The sequence below is a fragment of the Pseudopipra pipra genome, chromosome 27 (genome assembly GCF_036250125.1).
Source record: "Pseudopipra pipra isolate bDixPip1 chromosome 27, bDixPip1.hap1, whole genome shotgun sequence".
In the NCBI taxonomy this organism is placed as follows: Eukaryota; Metazoa; Chordata; class Aves; order Passeriformes; family Pipridae; genus Pseudopipra; species Pseudopipra pipra.
Window position 1 is genome coordinate 5,196,367 of NC_087575.1, and position 20,156 is coordinate 5,216,522.

Here is a 20,156-nt window from a genome sequence, read left to right on the forward strand (position 1 = left end):
AGGTGCTGCGAAGCAGCAGCTCCGCCCCCCCGGAACGCCACCGGCCCCCCCTCCCCGACCGCCGGAGCTCCGGGCCCCCAAGGGTTAACGGGCGGCCGGGGAGGGCTGGGCGCACCTTTGGGGCTGGATATTAATAACGCGGCGGGGAGGGACGGGAGGCGAACCGGGCGGGGGGGGGAAGCCTCGCCCGGCCCCCCCGGAGCTGCGCAGGCGATGCCCGATCGTGCCGGGTCCCCCCCTCTCGCCGCCGCCGGGACGCCGAGCCGGGACGGAGCCGCCGGGACGCCGCGGACGAGGGGCTGCATGGCCGGGGGGGGCTGTGGGGGCCGCCCCGTCCTCCGCGGGGCACCCCCCGGCGCTGGGTAAGGTCCTGATTTCTGCTCAACCCCCTCGCGGGACCCCCCGCCCCGCACCCCCGCGGACCCCCGGGGCTCCTGCGGGGAAACTGAGGCACGCGGTGCCCCCCGCGCTGCCGGCGGGGTCTGGGCATCACCCGACCCTCGGCGGGGTCCGGACCCACCGGCACCCACCCCGGAGCGACGGCACCGCGACCCCCCGCCCCTTCCCCTGCCCTGCCGGGGCACCCGGAGCCCGGGGCTGGGGGCGGCCACTCGCGACCCTCCCGGTCCCCGTGGGAGCTGCGCGGCGGGAGGGAACCGGCTCGGCCGGGGGATTCTCCGACGGGGGCCGGGACCCCGGAACCCCCCCGCACCCCTCCGGAACCCCCCTACACCCCTTTGCACCCCCGGCACCTCCCGCATCCCCCACCCCCCTGACTGGGCGCTTCGAGGGGCTCCGGGATCAGGCGCTTTGGGCCGTGGGGGGCCCCCGCTGCCCCCCACCCCGCTCGCCCCACGGCGGGGCCGGATCCGGATCGGGGAGCGGCGCGGAGCCCCGAGCGTGCAGGTCTGGTCCTGTCCCGGCAGGCAGCGATCCCGGCCCGGCGCCCGCCGCGGGGCCCTGGGGGTGGCGGGGCCGTCGCCCGTCCCGGTGCCGTGCGGGCACGTGTTCGGGACACGGCGTCGCCCACCCGGCGTCACCGACCCGGTGTCACACGCCCGTTGTCACCCACCCGCCGGACCCCTCCGGCAGCACCGGACCCCTCGGCCCCGCCCCGGGGACCCTCCCGCCGGGGCTGCTCTTGCTCGTCTCTCCTTCTTCCCCCTCACTGCGGTCCCCGGGGGGGGCTCGGCGGTGGCCCCGCCCCGGGGGCGATGGGGGGTGTGGGGACACCCCCCTGCCACCCCCCGGCCCCTGGGACGGGGGGCTCAGGGCTCTGTGCTCTGCAGGTGCCGGCGGCCGTGGCGGCTCCTGCTCCTGGCCTGGCTCAGCCTGGTTGGCACGGCACAGGTGAGGGGTTTGGGATGCACGGTGGCACCCCCGGGCCGCCTGACCCCCACCCCGGTGCTGATTGTCCCCTCCCTCGTGCAGGACCCAGCCCTGGGCACACCAGCGAGGGTCCCCGAGCCCCCGGCCCCTGCTCGGCCCCGCCGGCAGCCGGCCCGGGGGACCTGGGGGTCCTGGGGCCCCTGGAGCTCCTGCTCCAGCTCCTGCGGGGACGGGGTCGCCCTTCGCACCCGGAGGTGCCAGCGGTGAGTGGGGCACAGGGACCCCATCCCATGGCAGGACCCAAACCCCACACGGGGCACCCAAATCCCCTGGCACGGCTCTGCCACCGCCCCCCGTGTGTCCCTGGGGGCCCTTGGCACCACCTGGGGGGACCTGGAGCCTGGTGGCTCTGCCCTGGGGTGAAGCTCTGGTGGGATGAGGGGGGGTCCCTGTCCCGGCCCCACCATGCTGACGCTGTGCTGGCAGGACCCCCGGGGAGGAGCCGTGCACGGGGGACCCGCGGCAGTACCGGCTCTGCCAGCTCCAGGTGAGCACGGGGAGGGCCGGGCACTGACGTGGCTGGTGCCAGTCCCCATCCCGGCCCGTGGGCTCCATCCTGCCGCTCCCACAGGGCTGTCCCAGCGGCTCCGTGCCCTTCCGGGCCATGCAGTGCTCCCTCTACGACAACAAGCCCGTCCTGGGCACCTCCGCCCGGTACCGCTGGGTTCCCTTCCACGGAGGTGAGTCCCGGGGTGGGGACGGTGTCACGGGGCTGACGGGGGGGCCACGGCTGCCCCCGGTGTCACCCCCACCCCTTCTCACCCCAACCCATCAGCCCCCAACCTCTGCGACCTCAACTGCCTGGCCGAGGGGCACAACTTCTACTACAGCTTCGGGCGGGTGCTGGACGGGACCCGCTGCGGCCCCGGCTCCCCGGACCTGTGTGTCGGCGGGCGCTGCCTGGTGGGTGTGAGGGGCTGGGACCCCCCGGGACCCCTCGGGACCCCCAGCCCTGACCCCCCACGCTGAGGCAGCGTCTGGGCTCCCACAGAGCGTGGGCTGTGACGGGATCCTGGGCTCGGGCCCCCGCCCCGACGCCTGCGGCCACTGCGACAGCGGCTCCTGCGTCTTCGTGCACCGGCTGTTCCAGGGCTCGGACCCCTCCTCCGGTGAATGAACCATTGCCCCGGCCCCCTCCATGGGTGAATGCTTTGGCTCTTGGCTCCCCTGTCCTCCCGTCCCCCGTCTGTGTCCCCAAGGCATTGCCTGAGTCCCCTGTCACCCCATCCACCAGGGCATCGGCCCTGATCCCTCCCTGTCCCCAGCAATCAGGGACAGGGACAGTGGGCTCAGAGCAGCCCCCTCACCGGGGTGATTTGCTCCTCTGGGGTGGGTGGAGGGTCTCTGGGGCACCCCTGTGGTCTGTGGGGTCCCCAGGGGTGCTCAAGGGTCCCTGGGGGCACCCAGAGTCCCTGTGTCCATGTCCAGAATCCACAGGGTGCTGGGCAGGCTGTGGGGACAGTGATTCCCGTGAGAGCAGACAGCCCTGGATGGCACCCCAGGGCCATTGTGGGGTGCCCCCAATGTCCCATCACATGGGCCCAGCTGGGTTAATGCCCCAGACCCCGGTCATCTGTGCCCCATCCCCTCCTGCCCCATCCCCCCAGGATGTCCCCTCGGGCCCTGCCCCAGCTCTGCCCTGACTCTGCCCCCCATCCCGACAGGATATTTTGGGTACATGAATGTGACCAAGATCCCGGCCGGGGCCACCCACATCAAGGTGACGGACAAGAGCCGCAACTACCTGGGTAGGACATGAACTGCCCTCATCCCAGTCAGCCCCAGCCCATCCCAGTTGGTCCTGGCCGGTGCCAGCTGCGGGTCTGGGCAGGGCAGGGCAGGGCAGGGCAGGGCAGGGGGTGGCTGTGTCATTCCGTGCTGTGCTGTCCCTCGTTGTCCCTCGTTGTCCCATGGCTGCCACGCCGCTCCCTCGCTCAGATGCTGTTTTGAGCATCCCGGGGTCAGTGAACTCCCAAACGCTCAGGGCAATTTTCCAGAGGCTGCGGCTGTGGGTTTTGGGAAGGGTTGAGCTGGAGCGGGGCCAGACCGGCCACTGCACACCAGAACCAGCACCCCCATTCCCCCAACCCCCTCCCCAGCACAGCTGGAGCCCCGTCCCCCTCTGGGAGCAGGGTCTGGGGGCTTGGTGGAGGTGGGGGGTTGCACACCAGGGTTTGGCTCTGGCTTGGGCCCGAAGCCAAGATCTTACAAGAAAGCAGATTCCCCGGAGCCCCGAGCGCGGCTCTCCCGGCCCACGCTGCCCTCCCTGCGCCGGGAGAGGCCTCCGGTGGGGACCCGGGCGGGGGGTCCCGGGGGCTGTGCGGTGCTGGGCCCGGACCCGCTCGCTCCCGCAGCGCTGATGACGAGTGACGGGCGCTACGTGCTCAACGGGGACTGGGCCATCGCCTGGCCGGGGCCCTACGAGGCCGCCGGCACCCGCCTCACCTACACCCGCGCCCCCGACGGCACCGAGAGCCTGGAGGCGCCCGGGCCCACCGACCAGGACCTGCACGTGATGGTGAGGGCGGGGAGGGGGCACACGGGGACAAGGGGCAGCCACCCCCAGCCCCCACCGCCCCCCTCAGCCCTGCCCCTGCCCCCCAGGTCCTGCTGCAGGAGCCCAACCCTGGCATCGAGTACGAGTTCTGGCTGCCCCACGGGCACCCCCAGCCCGGCCATGGGGACACCAGCCCCCTGCGGCAGCCCCAGCCCCGGGGGGCCGGCAGCCCCCCGCCCCAGGAGCCCCCGCTCACCCCGGCCCCTGCACGGCCCCCCCAGCCTGGGGGCTCTGCAACGGAGCCACCACCGAGGAGCCCCCCAGGCTGGAGCCAGGATGGGGGTGCTGCAGGTACCTGCTCCCCTCGGGGGTCCCCACAGCCCCCCAAACCCCTGGGCTTGCTGCTGTGGACGGGGGGGTCCCAGAGAGCTCAGCGGTAGAAATGAGACGGGGGCCCTAAAATGGGCCCTAAAACCCCCCTCCAGAACTCTCAGGAGCCCAGTGTGTCCCTCTCTGGAGTCTGGACCCCCAATGAGCCCTCCCAGAACCTCGAGGAGGGGGTTTTGGGGGGTGAGGAGTCCCCTCCGCCCCCTAAATTGCTGCAGCTTTGTCCCCGCAGGGCGATGCGGGAGGTGCCACCCGGCCAAGGGACGTTCCCAGCGCATCCGGCACTTCTGCCAGAGCGACTTCGGTGAGCGCCGGGGCGGGAGGGGCTCGGGGGGGTGTCGGGGGCGGGACAGGGCTCAGGGCACCGCCAGGGGCGGGAAGGGGCTCAGCGTGCCCCCTCCTCACCCCGCAGTGTTCCACAGTGTTCCACGGGCGGATCGTGGCGCAGCGCTTGGTGGGGCGGGAGACGCGCTACGAGGTGGAGGTGAAGGCGCCGTTCCGGCAGCGCTCGCCGCTGGTGTCCCGGGAGTACCTGTGGGTGCCCAACACCTGCGGGTGCCCCCCGCTGCGGGAGGGCGGCGAGTACGTGCTGATGGCGCGGCGGCACGTGAACCACGAGCACACCCTGAACCGCATCCTGCTGCAGGACGGCGGCTACGCCCGGCCCTGGACGCCCCGCGAGGCCCGGCTGGTGCGGGAGGCGGCGCGGCACTGCCCCCAGCCCCGGCCGCCCTGAGCCCCCCCGGCCCCAGCGCCCCCCGGGACGGGACCCCGAGGGCGAGCCCGGCGCTCCTGCCGTGCACCGACCCCTCCCCTGGCTGTGGATGGACCCCCAGGGACCCCCCGTCCCACCCTGGGGGATCTCGCCGTCCGTGGGGTCCGTGTGGCAGCGGCGTTGGGGTGGGGGGTGAAGGAGGGTGGTAATTTATTATTTTTGCAGAAAATAAACCTGTTTATCCCCTCGCTCGCCGCGTGCCCCTTCCTGGCTGGACCCGGCCCAGGGGGTCTCCTCTGTGTCCCCACGGGCAGGGGGTCCCCAGAGTGTCCCCGTGCCGAGCCCCTGGAGCAGCTCCCGCCCCGCAGCGTGTCCCAGTCCCCGATGGCCCCGTGCCAGGCCCTCCCCGCCGGGGTCGGGGACCTGCCGCTTATCTCCCTTCCGGCGGAGGCGGGCGGGTCCCCCCTCGTGCCAGAGCCCCCTCGCCCGTAACCCAACCCGTGGAACGGGGGGGGCACCACGGGGCCCACACGGGGACGGGATGTGACAGGGGGGCACTGGGGCACCCTGAGGGGCATCACCAGCTTGGGGCTCCCTTGGGGGTCTTGTGCCCGTTGGGGGGTGGGTTTGGAGCTGGTGCCAGGGAAGGGCTGAGACCTCCCAGCTCGTGTCCTTGGTGGCTGTTCCCAAACTGGGGTACTTGGGAGGGGTACGGGGGTGGGTGCCCTGGAGTGCCCCAAGTGGCAGCTGCCAGGCCAGGAGGGTCCTGGTCACCCCGGGGGCAGAGATGAGCCCTGGGACCAGCTGGGGCTCGGTACTGGGCTCCCCAGCTGGTGCCAGTAAACCCTGAGTGATTCCAGGTGCTCTGGGGTGATTGGGGCAGTAAAGGTGCCTCCACCCTGTAAGAGTGGCCCCTCTCATCCCTGCTCTGTCCATTTGGGGCTGCCAGGGTGGGTTTGTCCCTGGGCAGGGAGGGTGTTCAGTTCCAGCTGCCCACTGAGGACTAGGCCGGGCTGGGGGAGCAGGATGGGGAAAACCCCTCGGAGAGGCCGTGGGGAAGCTGTGCCCTGGTGCCTCCAGCTCCAGCTCGACCTGCTGGGCTGGGCAGTGTCCCCAGGACTGTCCCTTGGTGTGTGCACAGACCCCAGCTCAGCCCGGGGCTCGGGGTCCCCCTGAGGAGAGCCCCTCTGTCTCAGCTGCCTTTGGAGACAAAGCTCCATCCCGGCTCCCTCCTCTCCGTGCTCTGCAAGGTCCAGCCAAGGGTTTTCACGGGTCATTATACGCTTGGAGAAAGGTCTGGCTCTCTCCCTTAATTCCCAAAACTCTTCAGCTGAGCAAACACTCTGTGCTCTGGCCAGCACAGCCGGGGAGGGGGGGACACAAACCCCCTCCCCTATGTCCTGGGGCAGCCCAGGGGCCTGGCGTGGGGCCGGTGCCCCCGGGAGGGCCCCAGCTGGCAGCTCTCCCTGTCCATCCCTGCCCGGTGCCACGTGCCGGGGCACAGCTGCCACCCTGCTGCTGCCAGTCCCCGTGGGACAGAGAGGGCAGGGGGGCTTTGCCTCCTCTCAGTGCCCTGGGGGGGGAACAGGGTGTCTGGGGGGTGCAGCCACCCTGGGATCCCTTTTTTGAGGCCTAAAAGTTGCTGGTGAACAGGAACTGGGGCCCGTGGAGTGGATCTGGGCTGTCTTCTGCTGCCTCTGCTCCGTGGTGGGCTCGTGGCTAAGCTCCTGCTGTGGCACCACGCGGGTGCAGCTGCTTGGACACACGTCACATCCCATCCCTCTGCTCCTGGGAAAGGGCACGGGGCTCCTGGCCTTCTGGAAATGCTCAGGTCCCTGGTGGGGAGGGGGGGGACGAGGTGGGGAGGGGGGGCCACCACCCCTGTCCCCGTGCAGAGCCGGACACGGGGTGGGAGCAGCTGCTGGGAAGGGAAATCCCCCTGCACAGAGGGTGGTCCAGGAAGGCAACAACCAGTTTATTTTGGAAGCCGGGCGAGATGCCAGCCGTGTCCCAGGCTGTGTCCCTGCGGCCCAGGCTGCTGTCACTCTGTCCTTCCCGCCTGGGGACAGCAGAAGGCGCCTTTCCCTGCACGGAGGGCCACCCGGCACGTGGGGTAGAGGATGCCCGCCAGGACCAGGCTGCTGCAGGCCAGCACGGTGACAACCAGGAGCTCCCTGCGCAGCCCCCCCGGGCTGAGGGGGCCCTGGGAGGGGGAGCAGGTGTGGGTGAGCTGCTGGAAGGTGCGGGTGGAGGGGCAGGACGTGCAGTTGGTGGCCGAGGCGCCCTGGCAGGTGTAGCAGGAGGGGTGGCAGTGGGCACACACGCGGGCCGGGGCGGTGGCACCGCGGGCCCGGCCGTAGTAGCGCGGGGGGCAGTAGGGCAGGCAGGAGCGCTGGTGGGCGTACAGGGAGCTGCCACACTCTGAGGAGAGAGGGTGGGATGAGCCCCCCGGGGCCCAGAGCACTGTCACTGTGCCCCCCCAAAGCCTCACTCACCCTCACAGGCTCCCTCCTTGTCCCACCGGACACAGCCGTCCGTGGCGGAGGCTGCGGAGCGCCGGGAGCTCATGTCCTCGTCCGTGCCATGCAGGTGCAGGATGAAGCTGGTCAGCTGGCCTGGGGACAGGAGGGACAGGGCTCAGGACCTGCCAGGTGATGGATATGGGGCTGGAAGCTTTGGGGTTGTGCCCCCTTCCTGGCCCTGTGCTGGCCAGGGAGGCCCTCAGAGCAAACAAGGGGCCCTGTAGATAAGGAGGGCTCGTGGCTGGGAGGAGAAGCCAACAAGTTGCTCATCCAAGGGGGGGAAGGAAGAAGAATGATCAGGCACTGGGTGACCCCAGTAAATGGGTGTCCCCCTGAGGGCACCCACCTGTGTTATGGGCATCGCCCTTGTTCTCCAGGTGGAGTGTCCAGGTCCCCTTGGGGTTCTCGTCCCAGAAGTGTGTGGACATGAAGGTCCAGTCCTTGTAGCCCTCCTGGCTGGTGTCGTAGGGGCTGGAGGAGGAGAGGAGAGCTGGGAGTGCCAGCTGGGGGGGCTGGAGGAGCAGGATGTGGCCAAGGACAGCCTGGAGTCACCCTGTTCTTGCCCTAAGGGGGCACTGCCACGTGGCAGAGGCCCAGAGGAGTTTTGGGCCCGGTGAACCCCTTGCTGGGGGTCTCCTGGCCCCGGGAGGGCTGTGGAGGGGCCCCCCCGCCCCTGGTGGGTCCCGGTGCTCTGTGTCCTTACCGCATGGTCACCAGCATGGACGTGGTGCCCGTGGGGCTGCTCAGGGCCACCACCAGGTCCCCCCTGCGGCTGTAGCTCAGGGACAGCTGGACCTGGACGTGCTCCAGCGAGCGGATGCTCTGGGAGCAGGAGAAGACATCTGTGGAGATGGTGAGCTTGGAGCCGATGTCCCTGTCGAGGGCAAGCTGGAGGTGAGGGCACGCCTTCCCCTTCCACGGGCATCCTGCCCTCCTCCACGGCCTCCAGGCACAGCCCTGTGCCCGCAGCAGGCACTGTGCAGCACAGGCCGCTTTTTGGGAGGCAATCCCTGTTCCTGGAGCAGGCACAGCAAGTCCCAGTGTGAGGCTGGGCCCGGGGGTGCTGCCCCTTACCTGGGGGCCTGAAGGACCTTGACTGAACACTTCTCCTGAGGCCGAGTCCCCGCCCAGGCCATGGCCTCCTGCACCAGCAGCCCCGCGTCCAGCAGCCCGTAGCCATAGTAGTGGCTCACTGGAAAGCAGGTGCCACCAGGAGAGGACCCGTGAGCCCCTCAGCGCTGGGAGAGCACCGGGAGCTGCTGGAAGGTGTCCCAGGGCCGGGTGAGGGGAGCAGGAAGGGCTCAGCCCTGCACTCACCCCTGCGTCCCACCCCGTTCTTGGCCCAGTCCTCGGCCTTGAGGTGAGCGGGTCTGGAGGCCCTGATGATGAGGTGCTGCAGGTCACGCCAGCTCAGGGCTGGGCTGGAAGCAAGGAGGATGTGGGGATAGAGGTGTCTGGGTTGGCTTTTAAGGGTGGGATTCAGCCCTTCTAAATCATGAGGTGGGTAAGTCAGCTGTCTGGGTCCAACCAGGTCCCCCCACAACCTCCTTCAGTGCCCAAGTGGGAGCAAAAAGACCTCCAGAGCAAAATTCTCCTCCTGTCCCCTGCCCTCCCATGGTTTTGGAAGAAGATGCTGTCCCACCAGAACCCGGGGACACCTCAACTCTGCACTCCCAACCTCCCTGCCAGCAGCCTCCCCCCTTCCTCAGGGCTTCCCCTCTCCCTGGGGGCTGTCCTGCTCTCTCAGTGTCACCTACTTGGCCTCCAGCGCCAGGGCGACCATCCCTGCGGCCAGCGGGGCCGAGGCCGAGGTGCCCGTGTGCTTGTCGGTGCAGCGGTGGTGCAGGTCGGTGGTCACCTGGGGGAGAGGGGGGGGCTCAGCACCACTGCCAGGGAGGGCTTCCCAGAGCTGGGCACCTCCAGCAAACGCTCCTTTTGTGACCCTTTGGGCTTTTGGTGGGAGGTCCACACAGACTCTTTACTAAAGCTGCCCTGTCCCTCCCTGGGTGAGGGGGGCTGGGACGAGCCCGCCCTGTGGGATGTGCTGGGATGTGCTGGGATGCCCCATGTGCCCTGTGGGATGTGCTGGGATGAGCCCACCCTGTGGGATGTGCTGAGATGTGCTGTGTGCCCCGTGGGATGTGCTGGGATGCACTATGTGTCCTGTGGGATGTGCTGGGATGCCCCATGTGCCCTGTGGGATGTGCTGGGATGCACTATGTGTCCTGTGGGATGTGCTGGGATGCCCCGTGGGATGTGCTGGGATGTGCCATGTGCCCGGTGGGATGTGCTGGGATGCCCCGTGTGCCCCGTGGGATGTGCTGGGATGCCCCATGTGCCTCGGGGTCGTTGCTCTGGAGGGGCTGTCACCACACTCACGATCTGCACGTCGCTGCTGGCCCTGCTGCTGTAGGTGGTGGTGAGGATGGCAGCACAGCCCTCGCTGTAGCGGGGCCGCTGCCCGTCGCCCAGGACGCTGCCCACCGACACCGTGTAGATGCTGTTGCCGTACCCGTCGCAGTTGCAGTCGTCGTAGTGGATCCCCCCGTTGCCCGAGGCCCAGATGAAGATGGAGCCGAGCCCCCCCCGGCCCTGTTGGGGAGGCAGAGGGGGGTGGGCAGGGGGTCCCGGTGCCCCCGAGGCCCCCGAGGCCGGGGTTGGGCTCACCTGGCTGACCCCCCTGTGGAAAGCGGCCGCCGCCAGCTCGCCCGGCCCGTCCACCGTCCTGCCGTCATCCTCGGGGCCCCAGCTGGCACTGTAGATGTGGATGTGCTGCGAGTGCAGACTGAGGGCCTGGGCCTCCACCACGTCGATGATGGGACCGTCCAGCATCCGCACACCTGGGGGACAGCACGGGGAATGGCCGTGGGCACCGGGAATGACCGTGGGCACCGGGAATGACCGTGGGCACCGGGAGCGGTCGTGGGCACCGGGAGCGGTCGTGGGCACCGGGAGCGGTCGTGGGCACCGGGAATGGTTGTGGGCACCGGGAATGGTTGTGGGCACCGGGAATGACCGTGGGCACTGGGAATGGCCGTGGGCACCGGGAGCAGCCATGGGCACCGGGAATGGCCGTGGGCACCGGGAGTGGCCATGGGCACCGGGAATGGCCGTGGGCACTGGGAGCAGCCATGGGCACCGGGAATGGCCGTGGGCACTGGGAATGGCCGTGGGCACTGGGAATGGCCGTGGGCACCGGGAGCAGCCGTGGGCACCGGGAATGGCCGTGGCCGAGAGGCGGCAGCACCGGGGGAGGCTGGGAGGGCTCCAGGGGGGAAATGGGAGCCACGCGAGTGCCACGCCAAGGGGAGGGACGAGGGGCACCTCGACAGCCCCCCCTTCGCCCCCACTGCCTCGAGCACCGTCCACATGACCCTGCCCTAAGCAGATCAGGCTCCTGCGGGGCTGTGCCGCTGCCACGAGCCAGTTCCCAAAGCTCCTTGTTAAGCCTTTTGTAATTAAGCCCGGGGAGTTATCCCGGCTTTTAACCCCCTTTGCCACCCTCGCTCCTGCAGGGGCGCCTGAGCCTGCCCAGGGATGGTGCTGCTGGGTTGGGGTGGGCATTAAACCCCCGGGGAGCTCAGAGACTGAGGTGTGGTAACACTGCAGCACCCTCTACCCCCCTGCAAGCCCCCATTGTGGCCCCACCTGGGGTCACACATCCTCCCAGGGTGCTGGAGCTGCTTTCCAACCTCCATCCCACCGGAGAGGTGTCTCACCTCCGATTTTGGCGTTGTAGGCGACGCCTGCCCCGCAGATCCCGTTGTTGGCCACAGCTGCCACTTCTCCTGCACAGCGTGTCCCGTGCCTGGGGGGCAGAGTGAGATGGGTGAGGGGCCTGGGGCAGCCTCGGCCCCCCAAGGGATGGAGCAGAACCCACCAGTTATTGTCCCCATCACCGTATCTGGGCTGGGGATCGGGGTCGTTGCTGTTGAAGTCGTAACTCGCCTGCGGGTCCTGTTACAGAACGAGGCACCAGCGTGAGTGAAGGGCCCTGGCAGGGCTGTGACAGCCCAGCACAGGCGCCTGGCACCCAGCCCAGGGCTGGCACCGCCGGGGGCCCTCACTGCCAGCCCGGGGGGGCGGGGGGGCCCCTTCGGGCCCAACTGTGCTGGGTCAGTCTGAGCTAAACTGAGTTCAGAGAAGGGAATGGAGCTGGGGAAGGGGCTGGAGCAGCAGGACCAGCTGAGGGAGCTGGGGGGGCTCAGCCTGGAGAAAAGGAGGCTCAGGGGGGACCTTTTGGCTCTGCAACTCCCTGACAGGAGGGGGGAGTCGGGCTCTGCTCCCAGGGAACAAGGGACAGGACGAGAGGGAACCCTGGAGGTGCCCAAGGAAGGACTGGAGGTGGCACTCAGTGCTCTGGGCTGGGGGACAAGGTGGGCATTGGGCACAGGGGGGGCTCTGTGATCCTGGAGGTGTTTGCCAACTGCCATGATCCTGTGGAGCGGGGTGAAAGCAGCACAGCTTGGCTGGTTCAGTGACAGAGCCCAGTGTCGAGGGTGACCCTCACAGGAGAGAGGAACTACAACCCACAGGAATTGTGTTGTTGCAAACACCCAGGATTTATCTCTCCTTCCTTGCTGAGCACGTGAGGGTTTACCAGCTTTACTGGCTTTGCAGCTTGCTGTAATTACACCAATTTTGGGGGCTCCAGTGTGTGTACAAGTTCTAACGTTTCCTCGACGTGAGAATTCACTGTGGGAGACTCCAAACCTGTGATCTGGCCCTGGAGAGGCCGAGTTCCCACTGCACAGTCCCAGGGGTGGGATGAAGACACCGGCTCCCCCCCTCCCTGGGGAGCCCCCACCCCGGAGGAGTCTGTTCCTGCACCCCCTCGTAGTTACATAGTTGGCTGCCAGGTCGGGGTGATCCTTCTCCAGCCCATCATCCAGGATGGTCAGCACGACCCCCCGCCCCGTGTAGCCCCTGCTCCAAGCCGTGAGGATGTTCAGGTCGGGACTGATGTCGTTGTTCTGGAAAACAGATTAAATTTGCTCAGCAGCCTGTGGTGACCTCCAGGGGCTTGTGCTGCCTCACCACTGCCAGCATTAGCCCTGTTTGTGTGCTGGGGCGGGCAGTGGGAAGGGCATTCTGTGCTCTGGGTGAGGATTAGAAGGGGAAGCAGCACCATCTCACCATGTACCACTGCTTGGGGAACCAGGGGTCCGTGGGCACCACGCTGGCACCTCTCTTTGTGCGCCTCTTCAGCGTCTGCTGCTCAAACCACAGCACCTGGGCGGGGGGCAGCGCTGTGGGTGCCGGGCAGAGCCTGCCCAGGGCCGTGCCCGGGCTCCCCGTGCCCCCCTCCCTACCTCGGGGTCCCTCATCAGCCGCACGTGCCACCCCCAGTGCCTGCTCAGGGCTCTCTGCTGGGTGCCACGGTGTCCCAGGTGGTAGTAGGGCTCTCCCTCCATCACCTGCGGGCACAGGGAGCTGCTGTCAGCGTTTCCAGCCCGGCTGGGGACACCCACACCGGCTCCACACGGGTGGGGAGGTCAGGAAGGTGAATTTAGTGTGAGCTGAGCACGGCAGGACCAGCAGAAAGTGTCACCGGGAGACAGAGCAGGGGTCTGGGGGGAGGGTGTACCCTGGGCGTCCCTTGCTCACCCCCTGCATGCTCAGAGGGGACACTGGGACAGATTCCCAGGCTGCCCCATCCCAGAAAGTGTCCAAGGCCAGGTTGGACGGGGACTGGCACAACCTGGTGGAAGGTGTCCCTGCCCACGGGACGAGCAGAGGGGACAAGTGAAGGGGACAAACAGTGGGGACACAGGGTGGGGATGAGCACGGGCAGTCGGGACAGTGGGACATGGGGTGGGCTGTGCCCGCCGCCCGTCCAGGCCGCACCTGGCCCAGGTAGAGCAGCCCATGACGGCGGGCCAGGGCCTGGGCGTCCCGCGGCCCCGCCGCCACCCGCACGGCCCAGCTGCTCAGGTAGACGCGGGGCTTGGCGGGGGCGGCGGCGGCGGCGACCACCGGCACCGCGAACAGCACCGCGAGCAGCCCCGGGAGCGCCGAGGGCGCCGGGACGGGCCTGGGCCTCGCCGCCATGAGGCCGCGGCGGCCGAGCGCCAGTTGCCATGCCAACGGCGTCGGCCCCGCCCCCGCCCGCCCGGCCTCGCCTCATTGGCCGCTTTGGGCCGGCCCCGCCTTCTCATTGGCCCCGCCCCGCCCTGCCTCCCCGTTGGCCGCGCCCCCGGCTGGCCACGCCCCCCCGCGGCCGCACTGCCCGGGGCGCGGGGTCGGTGCGGGGCCGCTCCGGGGCCGCCGCTTCGTCCCCTTCCTCCTCCTCCGCCTCGCCGCCGCCATGGGCTCGGTGCAGCAGCGCCTGCAGCGCTTCCTCGACCGCCCCGGGCCGCTCGGCGACCTGCTGGGCCAGCTGGAAGCCCGTACCGGCGTCCAACGGCTCTACCTGGCCTCAGGTGCGACCGGTACCCCGCCGCCCCCCCGGTTCTCCTGTCCTGCCCCCCCACCCCTCCTCTTTCCTGGGGCACCCTGGCAGCCCCTCGCCGTGGCTCTGGGCTCGGCGGGGACACGGGGAGGGCGGGCAGGGTCCCCCTCGGTTGAGGGGTGCGGAGCGGGGCCGTGCCGAGAGGGGGCCGGGGGGTCCCGGGGGGTGACACCGCTGTCACCGCTCCGTCCTCACCTTCTGCGGACGTGGAATCCCGAAATCCCGCACCCTGAAACCCGCGGGGTCCGGATGTCAGAGGCGTCAGACGGACCCTCGAGGCCCCCTGGCAGAGGGGGGTCCCCGTTCTGGGTGAGCCCCCAAATCCTGGTGGGTCAGCCCAGGCACTGGGGGCAGGAGCTCGTCCCTGTGTCCCACCGGGAGCGTGGGGATCCGGCCGTTAACCGGATCCTGTTGCTCATTAATGAGGAACCAGCCGGATTCTCCCCGGGGAGCGTCCCCTGGCACAAAGTGCCCCCTCTGCTCTGACCCTCGGCCCTGTGCCCTGTCTGCCAACGTACAACTGGCCCGTCCACGTGCTCTGAGGTGGGGTTTCGTATCAAACCTCCCAGGAGGGACTCGGGGTTTCCCGATTTCCCATGTCCCTCCTGGCGCTCCCTCTGCCTTTGGCCTCCAGGTGTGATTCCCTGGCCCTTCACCTGCTGCAGGGCTGGTTTTTCCGCTCCGAGGGGGAAAACTGTCCATGAACAGGCACGTGCTGCCCGGAGCAGGTTGTGTTTGGATGCGGTGCCAGTCAGGTGTCTTCCAAGCAAAACAATCCCGGGGATTTGGTCAGGCTCAGATATGAGGGACTTTTGGGGCAGGACAAGAGTGGAAGCACCAAAAAGTGATGGTTCTGTGCTCTGGATCGCTGTTCTGGGAAGGAGAAGCTGCTGCTAAACTAAAAACTTCTGATTTCTCCCTCCTCTGGCTCTGGAGCAATCCCTAATTTGTGTTTGAACCCAGCAAGGTCAGTTCTGCATCTCTGGAGCCCGCAGTGACCCACGGGCTGGGGTTTGGAGCCCATCTCCGTGGCCTCTGGGCAGCGGCTGCCCCCTCAGCGAAGCCTTTCCCTTGGTTTTTGCTGTTACATAAATTTCTCTGGGGGTTAAAATCCCGTGAAATCCCTTCTAAGGCTCTTGGGGAATGAAACCCAGCACTGCCTGGACCTGCCTGTTCTCCTTGAAGGGAGGTTTGGGATTGCTCCAAAGCCACGCTGCTCCTGCCCGTCTCCTGGGAAAGACCCGGAGCCGCGGCAGCCCCGGATCGGGGCCAGAGCTGAGCCCAGGAATGCTGCAGTGAGCAGAGCCGGGATAATCCGCCCTCCAAGCCCCAGCAAGGACTTTCCTCTAATTCACTGGCACAGACAGGTTAATTCCCAGCTTTCCTCCTGCTGATGGAGGAGCTTTTTCCAGGGCAGGGGAGAGGCTGCCGGGCTGGGACAAAGTGCCCTTGGCTGCGCTCCGGGTGTCCCTGAGGTTTTCCTGCCCTCAGAGCCCCGTGGTTTCGGCAGCAAGAGCTCCCTGTGCCACCTTCCCCATCCACCAGTTCCACCGATCCAGCCTCCTGCTGGTGTCTTGAGGGCTGTGCAGGCTCCAGGCGACCGAAACCTTGGCCTTCCACTTAATTTACCGCTCTAACTGAACAGCTGGGAAGCGGGGTTGGATTGCTGCTCCCGGGGGAGCCGCGGGATCCCGGCCCCGGGAGCAGGGCTGGCCCTTGGACAGGCGTTATCGGAATGCCAGGTGGCTCCAGGGGAGCCGACTTTGGACCGTGGGTGTGCCGGTGTGTGCCGGTGTCCCCGGTTCCGGCGGTGCCGCGGCCCTGGCCTTGCTCTAGGCTGGTGACAGGGTGAAAGTGCTGACAGCTCTGTGGTAAAGTCCCTTCCAGGGCCAGGGAGGGGACAAACAGTGACAGGAGCAGGTCGTGGGGCACTCAGGGAGGAGCAGCCCCTGCCACGTGACCCAGCGCCCTGTCATGCTGGAGTTAATTGGGGGTGGTCGTTACCCCATCTAGGGGGTCCGGGAATGCGCCTCTTCCCGCCCTGGGATGAGAGTCCTGCTCAGCAGCCTGGGAGGGGTCTCTCCCCGCTGGTGGCGGGTTCGTGACCGTCCCCTGTCCCCCGGCAGGTTCCGTGGCCTTCCTGGGGCTGTACCTCATGTTCGGCTACGGCGCCTCATTGCTCTGCAACCTCATCGGCTTCGCCTACCCCGCCTACGTCTCGTGAGTACCTGTCCCACCCCCTGCAGCACCTGGAGAGCGTTCCCTGCCCTGGGCTGAGGGTCTCCCTGCTCAGTGAAGAGGCAGTTATGGCTGGGAAGCTCTTGAGGCCTTCCTGGAAAGGCTGGGACCGTGCCAGCTTGGGGCGGGAGGGTTTTCCCCAGGGTTTGGAGGATTTGGGAAGGAGGAGCCCACCCCAGGACTGCAGCAGCCGTGCCCTTCCCCTCTCCTGTCACAGCATCAAGGCCATCGAGAGCAGCAGCAAGGAGGATGACACCATGTGGCTCACGTACTGGGTGGTGTACGGCGTCTTCTGCATCGCCGAGTCCTTCTCCGACCTCTTCCTCTACTGGTTCCCCTTCTACTACGCTGGGAAGGTAATGCCTGTGCCAGAGAGAGAGTCCTCCTGCCCGAGGGCTGAACGTGGAGGGGCTGACTGTGGTGGGCTCTGCCCCGTGGGGCCGTGGTGGGGCTGCAGTCAGCTCAGATCCTGGTACATCCAGTGAGCTCCAGCCTCGGAAGCTGCCACTGGACCAGGCTGGGGGGGCACTGGAGCAGCTCGGCCCCTGCCCTGCCACCCTCCAGCTGAGCCCCTGTTGTCCCTGCAGTGCCTGTTCCTGGTGTGGTGCATGGCCCCCGTGCCCTGGAACGGCTCACAGGTGCTCTACCACAGCATCATCCGGCCCTGCTTCCTCAAGCACCACGCGGCCGTGGACAACGTGATCAGTGACATCAGCACCAAGGCCCTGGACGCGGCTTCCACCGTCACCCGGGAAGGTAACGCGGGTCCCTCTGTCCTGCTCCGTGTCCCGGCCGGGCGCTTTTCCCCGAGCAGGGCCGTGTGGGCAGCTCCCTTTAACCACCACCAGGACACTGTTTCTCCGTGCCCAGGCTCCGTGCTGCCCCAGCAGTGACAGGGGTGCCACTGTCCCCTCTCTAACCTCTGTGTTCTCTTTGCGCCACACCTCTGGTCCAGTCCTGCAGACTCTGGCGAGCAGCAGAGCCCGGCTGGCGGCCGGGGCGGCCCCGCAGCTCAGCCTGTCCGTATGTAACAGCCACGGCTCCCGCTGCCGCCGCGGGGAGACGGGGCCGGGCTGTACCGGGTGCCCGCCGGGCCTGGGGCTCGTGGCCACCGTGGCAGTGGCCAAACCACCCTGCCCCTGCAGGCGTGGCTCCCGCACAACCGGCCCCTTCTCCCGGGGCGTGGGTAGAGCAGGCGCTTCCCTCCTGCTTCTCCATAGCCAGACCCTTCCATGTGTCCATCCGTGTGTCCGTCCCTGTGTCAGTGTGCTCCTCACAGCGCTGCCAACCTGTGGCTCCCATCCGGAGCCCCCCGGGGGCGGGGAGCAGGACCCTGGTGCCACCCCTGTGCTCAGCGGGAGGGGGATGGAGCGGGATGGTGACCGGGATGGGCTGGGCCAGGGACACCGGGCACTGCCCCGGGGATGGGCACTAACGCTGTCCGTGTGTCTGCAGGAACCAGAGCATCCCTGAGCCTGGCAGAGGAACTGAACAAGATGAAGTGAGAGGGGCATCAGCACCCCCGGTACCGGCACTACGGCCCCGGTACTGGGACCGGCACCGGCACTCCCGGTACCGGCACCGGCATCCCCAGTACCGGCACCACGGCCCCAGTACCATCACCACGCTCCTGGTACTGGCACCGTCATCCCCTGTACTGGCACCACAGACCCCGGTACCGGTACTACGGCCCCGGTACCGGCACCAGTGACTCCGGTACTGGCACCCCGAGCCTGGATCGTCCTCAACCGGGATCCGGGATCTGTCCAAGCCAAGCCTGTCCCGTCCTCCCTATCCCCAATAAAGCCTCGGTGCCCTCGAGCCGCCGCTCCCGCGTGTTCTGTGACACCGCGCGGCGCCTTTAAGAGTGGGGGCGGAGCCTGTAAGGGAGAGGGCGGGGCCTGGTTGGATAACGTCACCGGGGGCGTGGCGGAAGTGCGGCGGGACGCGGCCGGAACGTGGCGGGGGTTGGTCCGTCGGTCCGTGCGCGGTGCCGGGGGTCTGTCTGTCCGTCCGGGGCGAGATCGGGGGGGCTCTGTGTGTCCTGGGGGGCGGAGCGTCCGGTCTGGGTGTCCGGGCGTCTGTCTGTCTGTCTGTCCGTACACGGGCAGGGGGGGCAAGGAGGGGTCTGTCAGTGTGTCCGGGAACAGCGTGTGGGGGTCTGTCTGTCTGTCTGTCGGGAATGGGCAGTGAGGGGGTTCTGTTCTGCCTGTACTGGGGGGGACGGGAGAGGGGGTGTCTGTCGGTCTGGTGGGGAGGGAACTCAGTCTGTCCACGGGGACAGCGAAGGGGTCTGTGTGTCTCCCCGGGGGGGGCAGTGAGGGGGGTCTGTCTGTCTTGGGGGCACAGGGAGGAAAGGAGGGATCTGTCTGTCTGTTTGTCCCGGGATGGAGAAGGTGGAATGTTCTGTCTGTCCGTCCCTGGGGAGGCAATGAGGGGGCTCTGCCTGCTGGACTGGGAGGGACCAGAAGGGGGGTCCGTCTGTCTGTCCAAAGGACAGCTCGGAGGAGTCTGTCTGTCTTAGAGGGATAGGGAAGAGGAGGGTCGGTCTGTCTGTCTGTCTGTCCAGTGGGGGCATCGCAGCCTCTCACCCAGCCGCCCCCCCTCCACAGCCCCCCCTCCATGAGCCTCGCCCGTGATGAGCTCCAAGGCCAAGCGGGTGCTGCCCACCCGCCCTGAGCCCCCCAGCGTGGAGCAGATCCTGGAGGACGTGCAGGGCACCCACCCGGCCGACCCCGTCTTCGTCCTCCCCGCTGAGCCCCCCCTGGACCACGGCCCCGCTCCAGGTGAGCCCGGGATGGGCAGGGGGGCGCGGGGAACCCCCCCGGTGTCCCACTGACCCCCGCCGTGCCCCGCCAGGCTCCCCCGACCCCGCGGCCGAGGAGCGGGAGCGGCTGTACCGGCAGAGCCGCTCCTACGTGGGGATGAACCAGCGGCTGCAGGAATCCCGGGAGCGGCTGCGGGAGCAGCGCCGGGAGCTGGAGCGGGCGGGAGCGGAGCTGGAGCGTGGGATCGCGGAGATGAGGGAGAAGGCGCTCTGAGGGCCGGGGTCGGAGCCCCGACTCCTCCTGGACTGTGGTGGGGCACCTCGGGACGCCCCAGGCTGTGGTGTCGCCTTCCCAAATCGGGGCGGAACCGTCCGCGTTGTGTTTAAGGGATTTTGCCGTGGGACGTCCCCACCGTGCCAGGGCCTGGCTCTGCCACCCCGGGGACGTTTCCCCAGGGAACAGAGGGATCTGCCGGGAAGGGTCCCAGTGCAGGAACAAAGGCTTGGACCCCACACTTGCTCCCTGCACTGGCTGCCACGTCCCCCGTGGGTGGCACGTCCTCCGTGCCCTCACACCACAACTTCCACTACGACTTCTCCCTCTGGTACTTCCCGGAGGACGATCCCGTCGCTTCCAGCATCGCCCAGCGCCTCAGGCAGGAGGGTTTCCGGGGCTTCACGGAGCACCAGGACCAAGTGGCCGGGACGTCCGTCATCCTGACGGCCCTGGAGGTCATCGAGGCCAGCCGGGTGGCCATCCTGCTCCTCTCGGCCCGCTCCGTGGGCGACCCGTGGTGCCAGCGCGTGTCCCAGTGGAACCTGCTCCGCGTCATCCACCGCTGCGGGACCAGGGTGGTCCCCGTGTGCGTGGGGGTGACGAGGGCCCAGGTGCCCCCGTTCCTGCAGCACCTCGTCCCGCTGGACTACCAGAGCGAGTTCTTCTTCGAGCGGCTCCTGGCCAGCCTGAGAGCCCCCCAGGGCAGAGGGGCCAGGCGGGTCCCACCCAAAGGGACACGCTGAGGGACCACCGGGGAGGGTTGGCCGGGGGCCAGCACTGGTGGCCCCGTGGTGATGGTGGCAGGAAAACTGTCCTGGGTTTGCTAATAAAGGTGGTGGGAACGGATCACCCAGCACTGTGCATTGTCAGAACTCTCCCAAACCCCCTGTTTTGGCAGAGCTGAAGATGCCGC

At 68.4% G+C, this 20,156-nt stretch overlaps 4 protein-coding genes across 15 annotated transcripts; 3 read left to right on the forward strand and 1 right to left on the reverse strand.

Moving 5' to 3' along the window:
- Positions 1–213: 213 nt before the first annotated feature.
- On the forward strand, positions 214–5,236 carry ADAMTSL5 (ADAMTS like 5). 8 transcript variants are annotated; one of them, XM_064637110.1, is made up of 13 exons: positions 214–362; positions 1,290–1,350; positions 1,432–1,592; positions 1,816–1,876; positions 1,961–2,069; positions 2,165–2,292; positions 2,381–2,498; positions 3,054–3,137; positions 3,744–3,907; positions 3,975–4,237; positions 4,492–4,577; positions 4,696–4,807; positions 4,920–5,236. In XM_064637110.1, the coding sequence occupies exons 1-13, from the start codon at positions 214–216 to the stop codon at positions 5,182–5,184; spliced, it is 1,761 nt and encodes a 586-aa protein (XP_064493180.1). In that variant the 3' UTR covers positions 5,185–5,236. The 8 variants fall into 8 exon arrangements, with proteins under 8 accessions (XP_064493180.1, XP_064493184.1, XP_064493181.1 ...); XM_064637114.1 differs by having other exon boundaries at positions 4,506–4,577; XM_064637111.1 differs by having other exon boundaries at positions 3,994–4,237; positions 4,506–4,577.
- A 1,706-nt stretch (positions 5,237–6,942) lies between these two features.
- On the reverse strand, positions 6,943–13,576 carry PCSK4 (proprotein convertase subtilisin/kexin type 4). Its single transcript, XM_064637601.1, has 15 exons — positions 13,358–13,576; positions 12,823–12,927; positions 12,647–12,742; positions 12,355–12,483; positions 11,391–11,467; positions 11,230–11,318; positions 10,178–10,350; positions 9,890–10,102; positions 9,268–9,368; positions 8,828–8,931; positions 8,585–8,702; positions 8,214–8,384; positions 7,857–7,981; positions 7,484–7,603; positions 6,943–7,409 (listed from the first exon to the last, which is right to left on the reverse strand). The coding sequence occupies exons 1-15, from the start codon at positions 13,559–13,561 to the stop codon at positions 7,030–7,032; spliced, it is 2,205 nt and encodes a 734-aa protein (XP_064493671.1). The 5' UTR covers positions 13,562–13,576; the 3' UTR covers positions 6,943–7,029.
- A 131-nt stretch (positions 13,577–13,707) lies between these two features.
- On the forward strand, positions 13,708–18,020 carry REEP6 (receptor accessory protein 6). The gene is made up of 5 exons (XM_064637602.1): positions 13,708–13,932; positions 16,088–16,181; positions 16,417–16,555; positions 16,787–16,955; positions 17,655–18,020. Exons 1-5 carry the CDS (start codon positions 13,818–13,820, stop codon positions 17,702–17,704), a joined length of 567 nt encoding a protein of 188 aa, XP_064493672.1. The 5' UTR covers positions 13,708–13,817; the 3' UTR covers positions 17,705–18,020.
- A 91-nt stretch (positions 18,021–18,111) lies between these two features.
- On the forward strand, positions 18,112–20,089 carry C27H19orf25 (chromosome 27 C19orf25 homolog). 5 transcript variants are annotated; one of them, XM_064637321.1, is made up of 3 exons: positions 18,112–18,178; positions 18,812–18,985; positions 19,059–20,089. In XM_064637321.1, the coding sequence occupies exons 2-3, from the start codon at positions 18,838–18,840 to the stop codon at positions 19,238–19,240; spliced, it is 330 nt and encodes a 109-aa protein (XP_064493391.1). In that variant the 5' UTR covers positions 18,112–18,178; positions 18,812–18,837; the 3' UTR covers positions 19,241–20,089. The 5 variants fall into 5 exon arrangements, with proteins under 5 accessions (XP_064493391.1, XP_064493393.1, XP_064493392.1 ...); XM_064637323.1 differs by having other exon boundaries at positions 18,113–18,166; XM_064637322.1 differs by having other exon boundaries at positions 18,125–18,198.
- The last annotated feature ends 67 nt before the right edge of the window (positions 20,090–20,156 follow it).

Bases quoted from the DNA above. Each gene is read 5' to 3' on its own strand.
- PCSK4 (XM_064637601.1), bottom strand. From the start codon at position 13,561: ATGGCGGCGAGGCCCAGGCCCGTCCCGGCGCCCTCGGCGCTCCCGGGG. The intron at 11,468-12,354 runs GTAACTACGAGG...GTTCTGTAACAG, and splicing joins CCGACCTGGCAGCCAACTAT to GACCCGCAGGCGAGTTACGA. The intron at 7,604-7,856 runs GTGGGTGCCCTC...TCCTGTCCCCAG, and splicing joins GGGCGATGCCCATAACACAG to GCCAGCTGACCAGCTTCATC.
- ADAMTSL5 (XM_064637109.1), top strand. From the start codon at position 214: ATGCCCGATCGTGCCGGGTCCCCCCCTCTCGCCGCCGCCGGGACGCCG. The intron at 2,070-2,164 runs GTGAGTCCCGGG...CCAACCCATCAG, and splicing joins CTGGGTTCCCTTCCACGGAG to CCCCCAACCTCTGCGACCTC. The intron at 3,138-3,743 runs GTAGGACATGAA...TCGCTCCCGCAG, and splicing joins CAAGAGCCGCAACTACCTGG to CGCTGATGACGAGTGACGGG.
- C27H19orf25 (XM_064637321.1), top strand. From the start codon at position 18,838: ATGAGCTCCAAGGCCAAGCGGGTGCTGCCCACCCGCCCTGAGCCCCCC. The intron at 18,986-19,058 runs GTGAGCCCGGGA...GTGCCCCGCCAG, and splicing joins GGACCACGGCCCCGCTCCAG to GCTCCCCCGACCCCGCGGCC.
- REEP6 (XM_064637602.1), top strand. From the start codon at position 13,818: ATGGGCTCGGTGCAGCAGCGCCTGCAGCGCTTCCTCGACCGCCCCGGG. The intron at 16,182-16,416 runs GTGAGTACCTGT...CTCCTGTCACAG, and splicing joins GCCTACCCCGCCTACGTCTC to CATCAAGGCCATCGAGAGCA. The intron at 16,556-16,786 runs GTAATGCCTGTG...TTGTCCCTGCAG, and splicing joins CCTTCTACTACGCTGGGAAG to TGCCTGTTCCTGGTGTGGTG.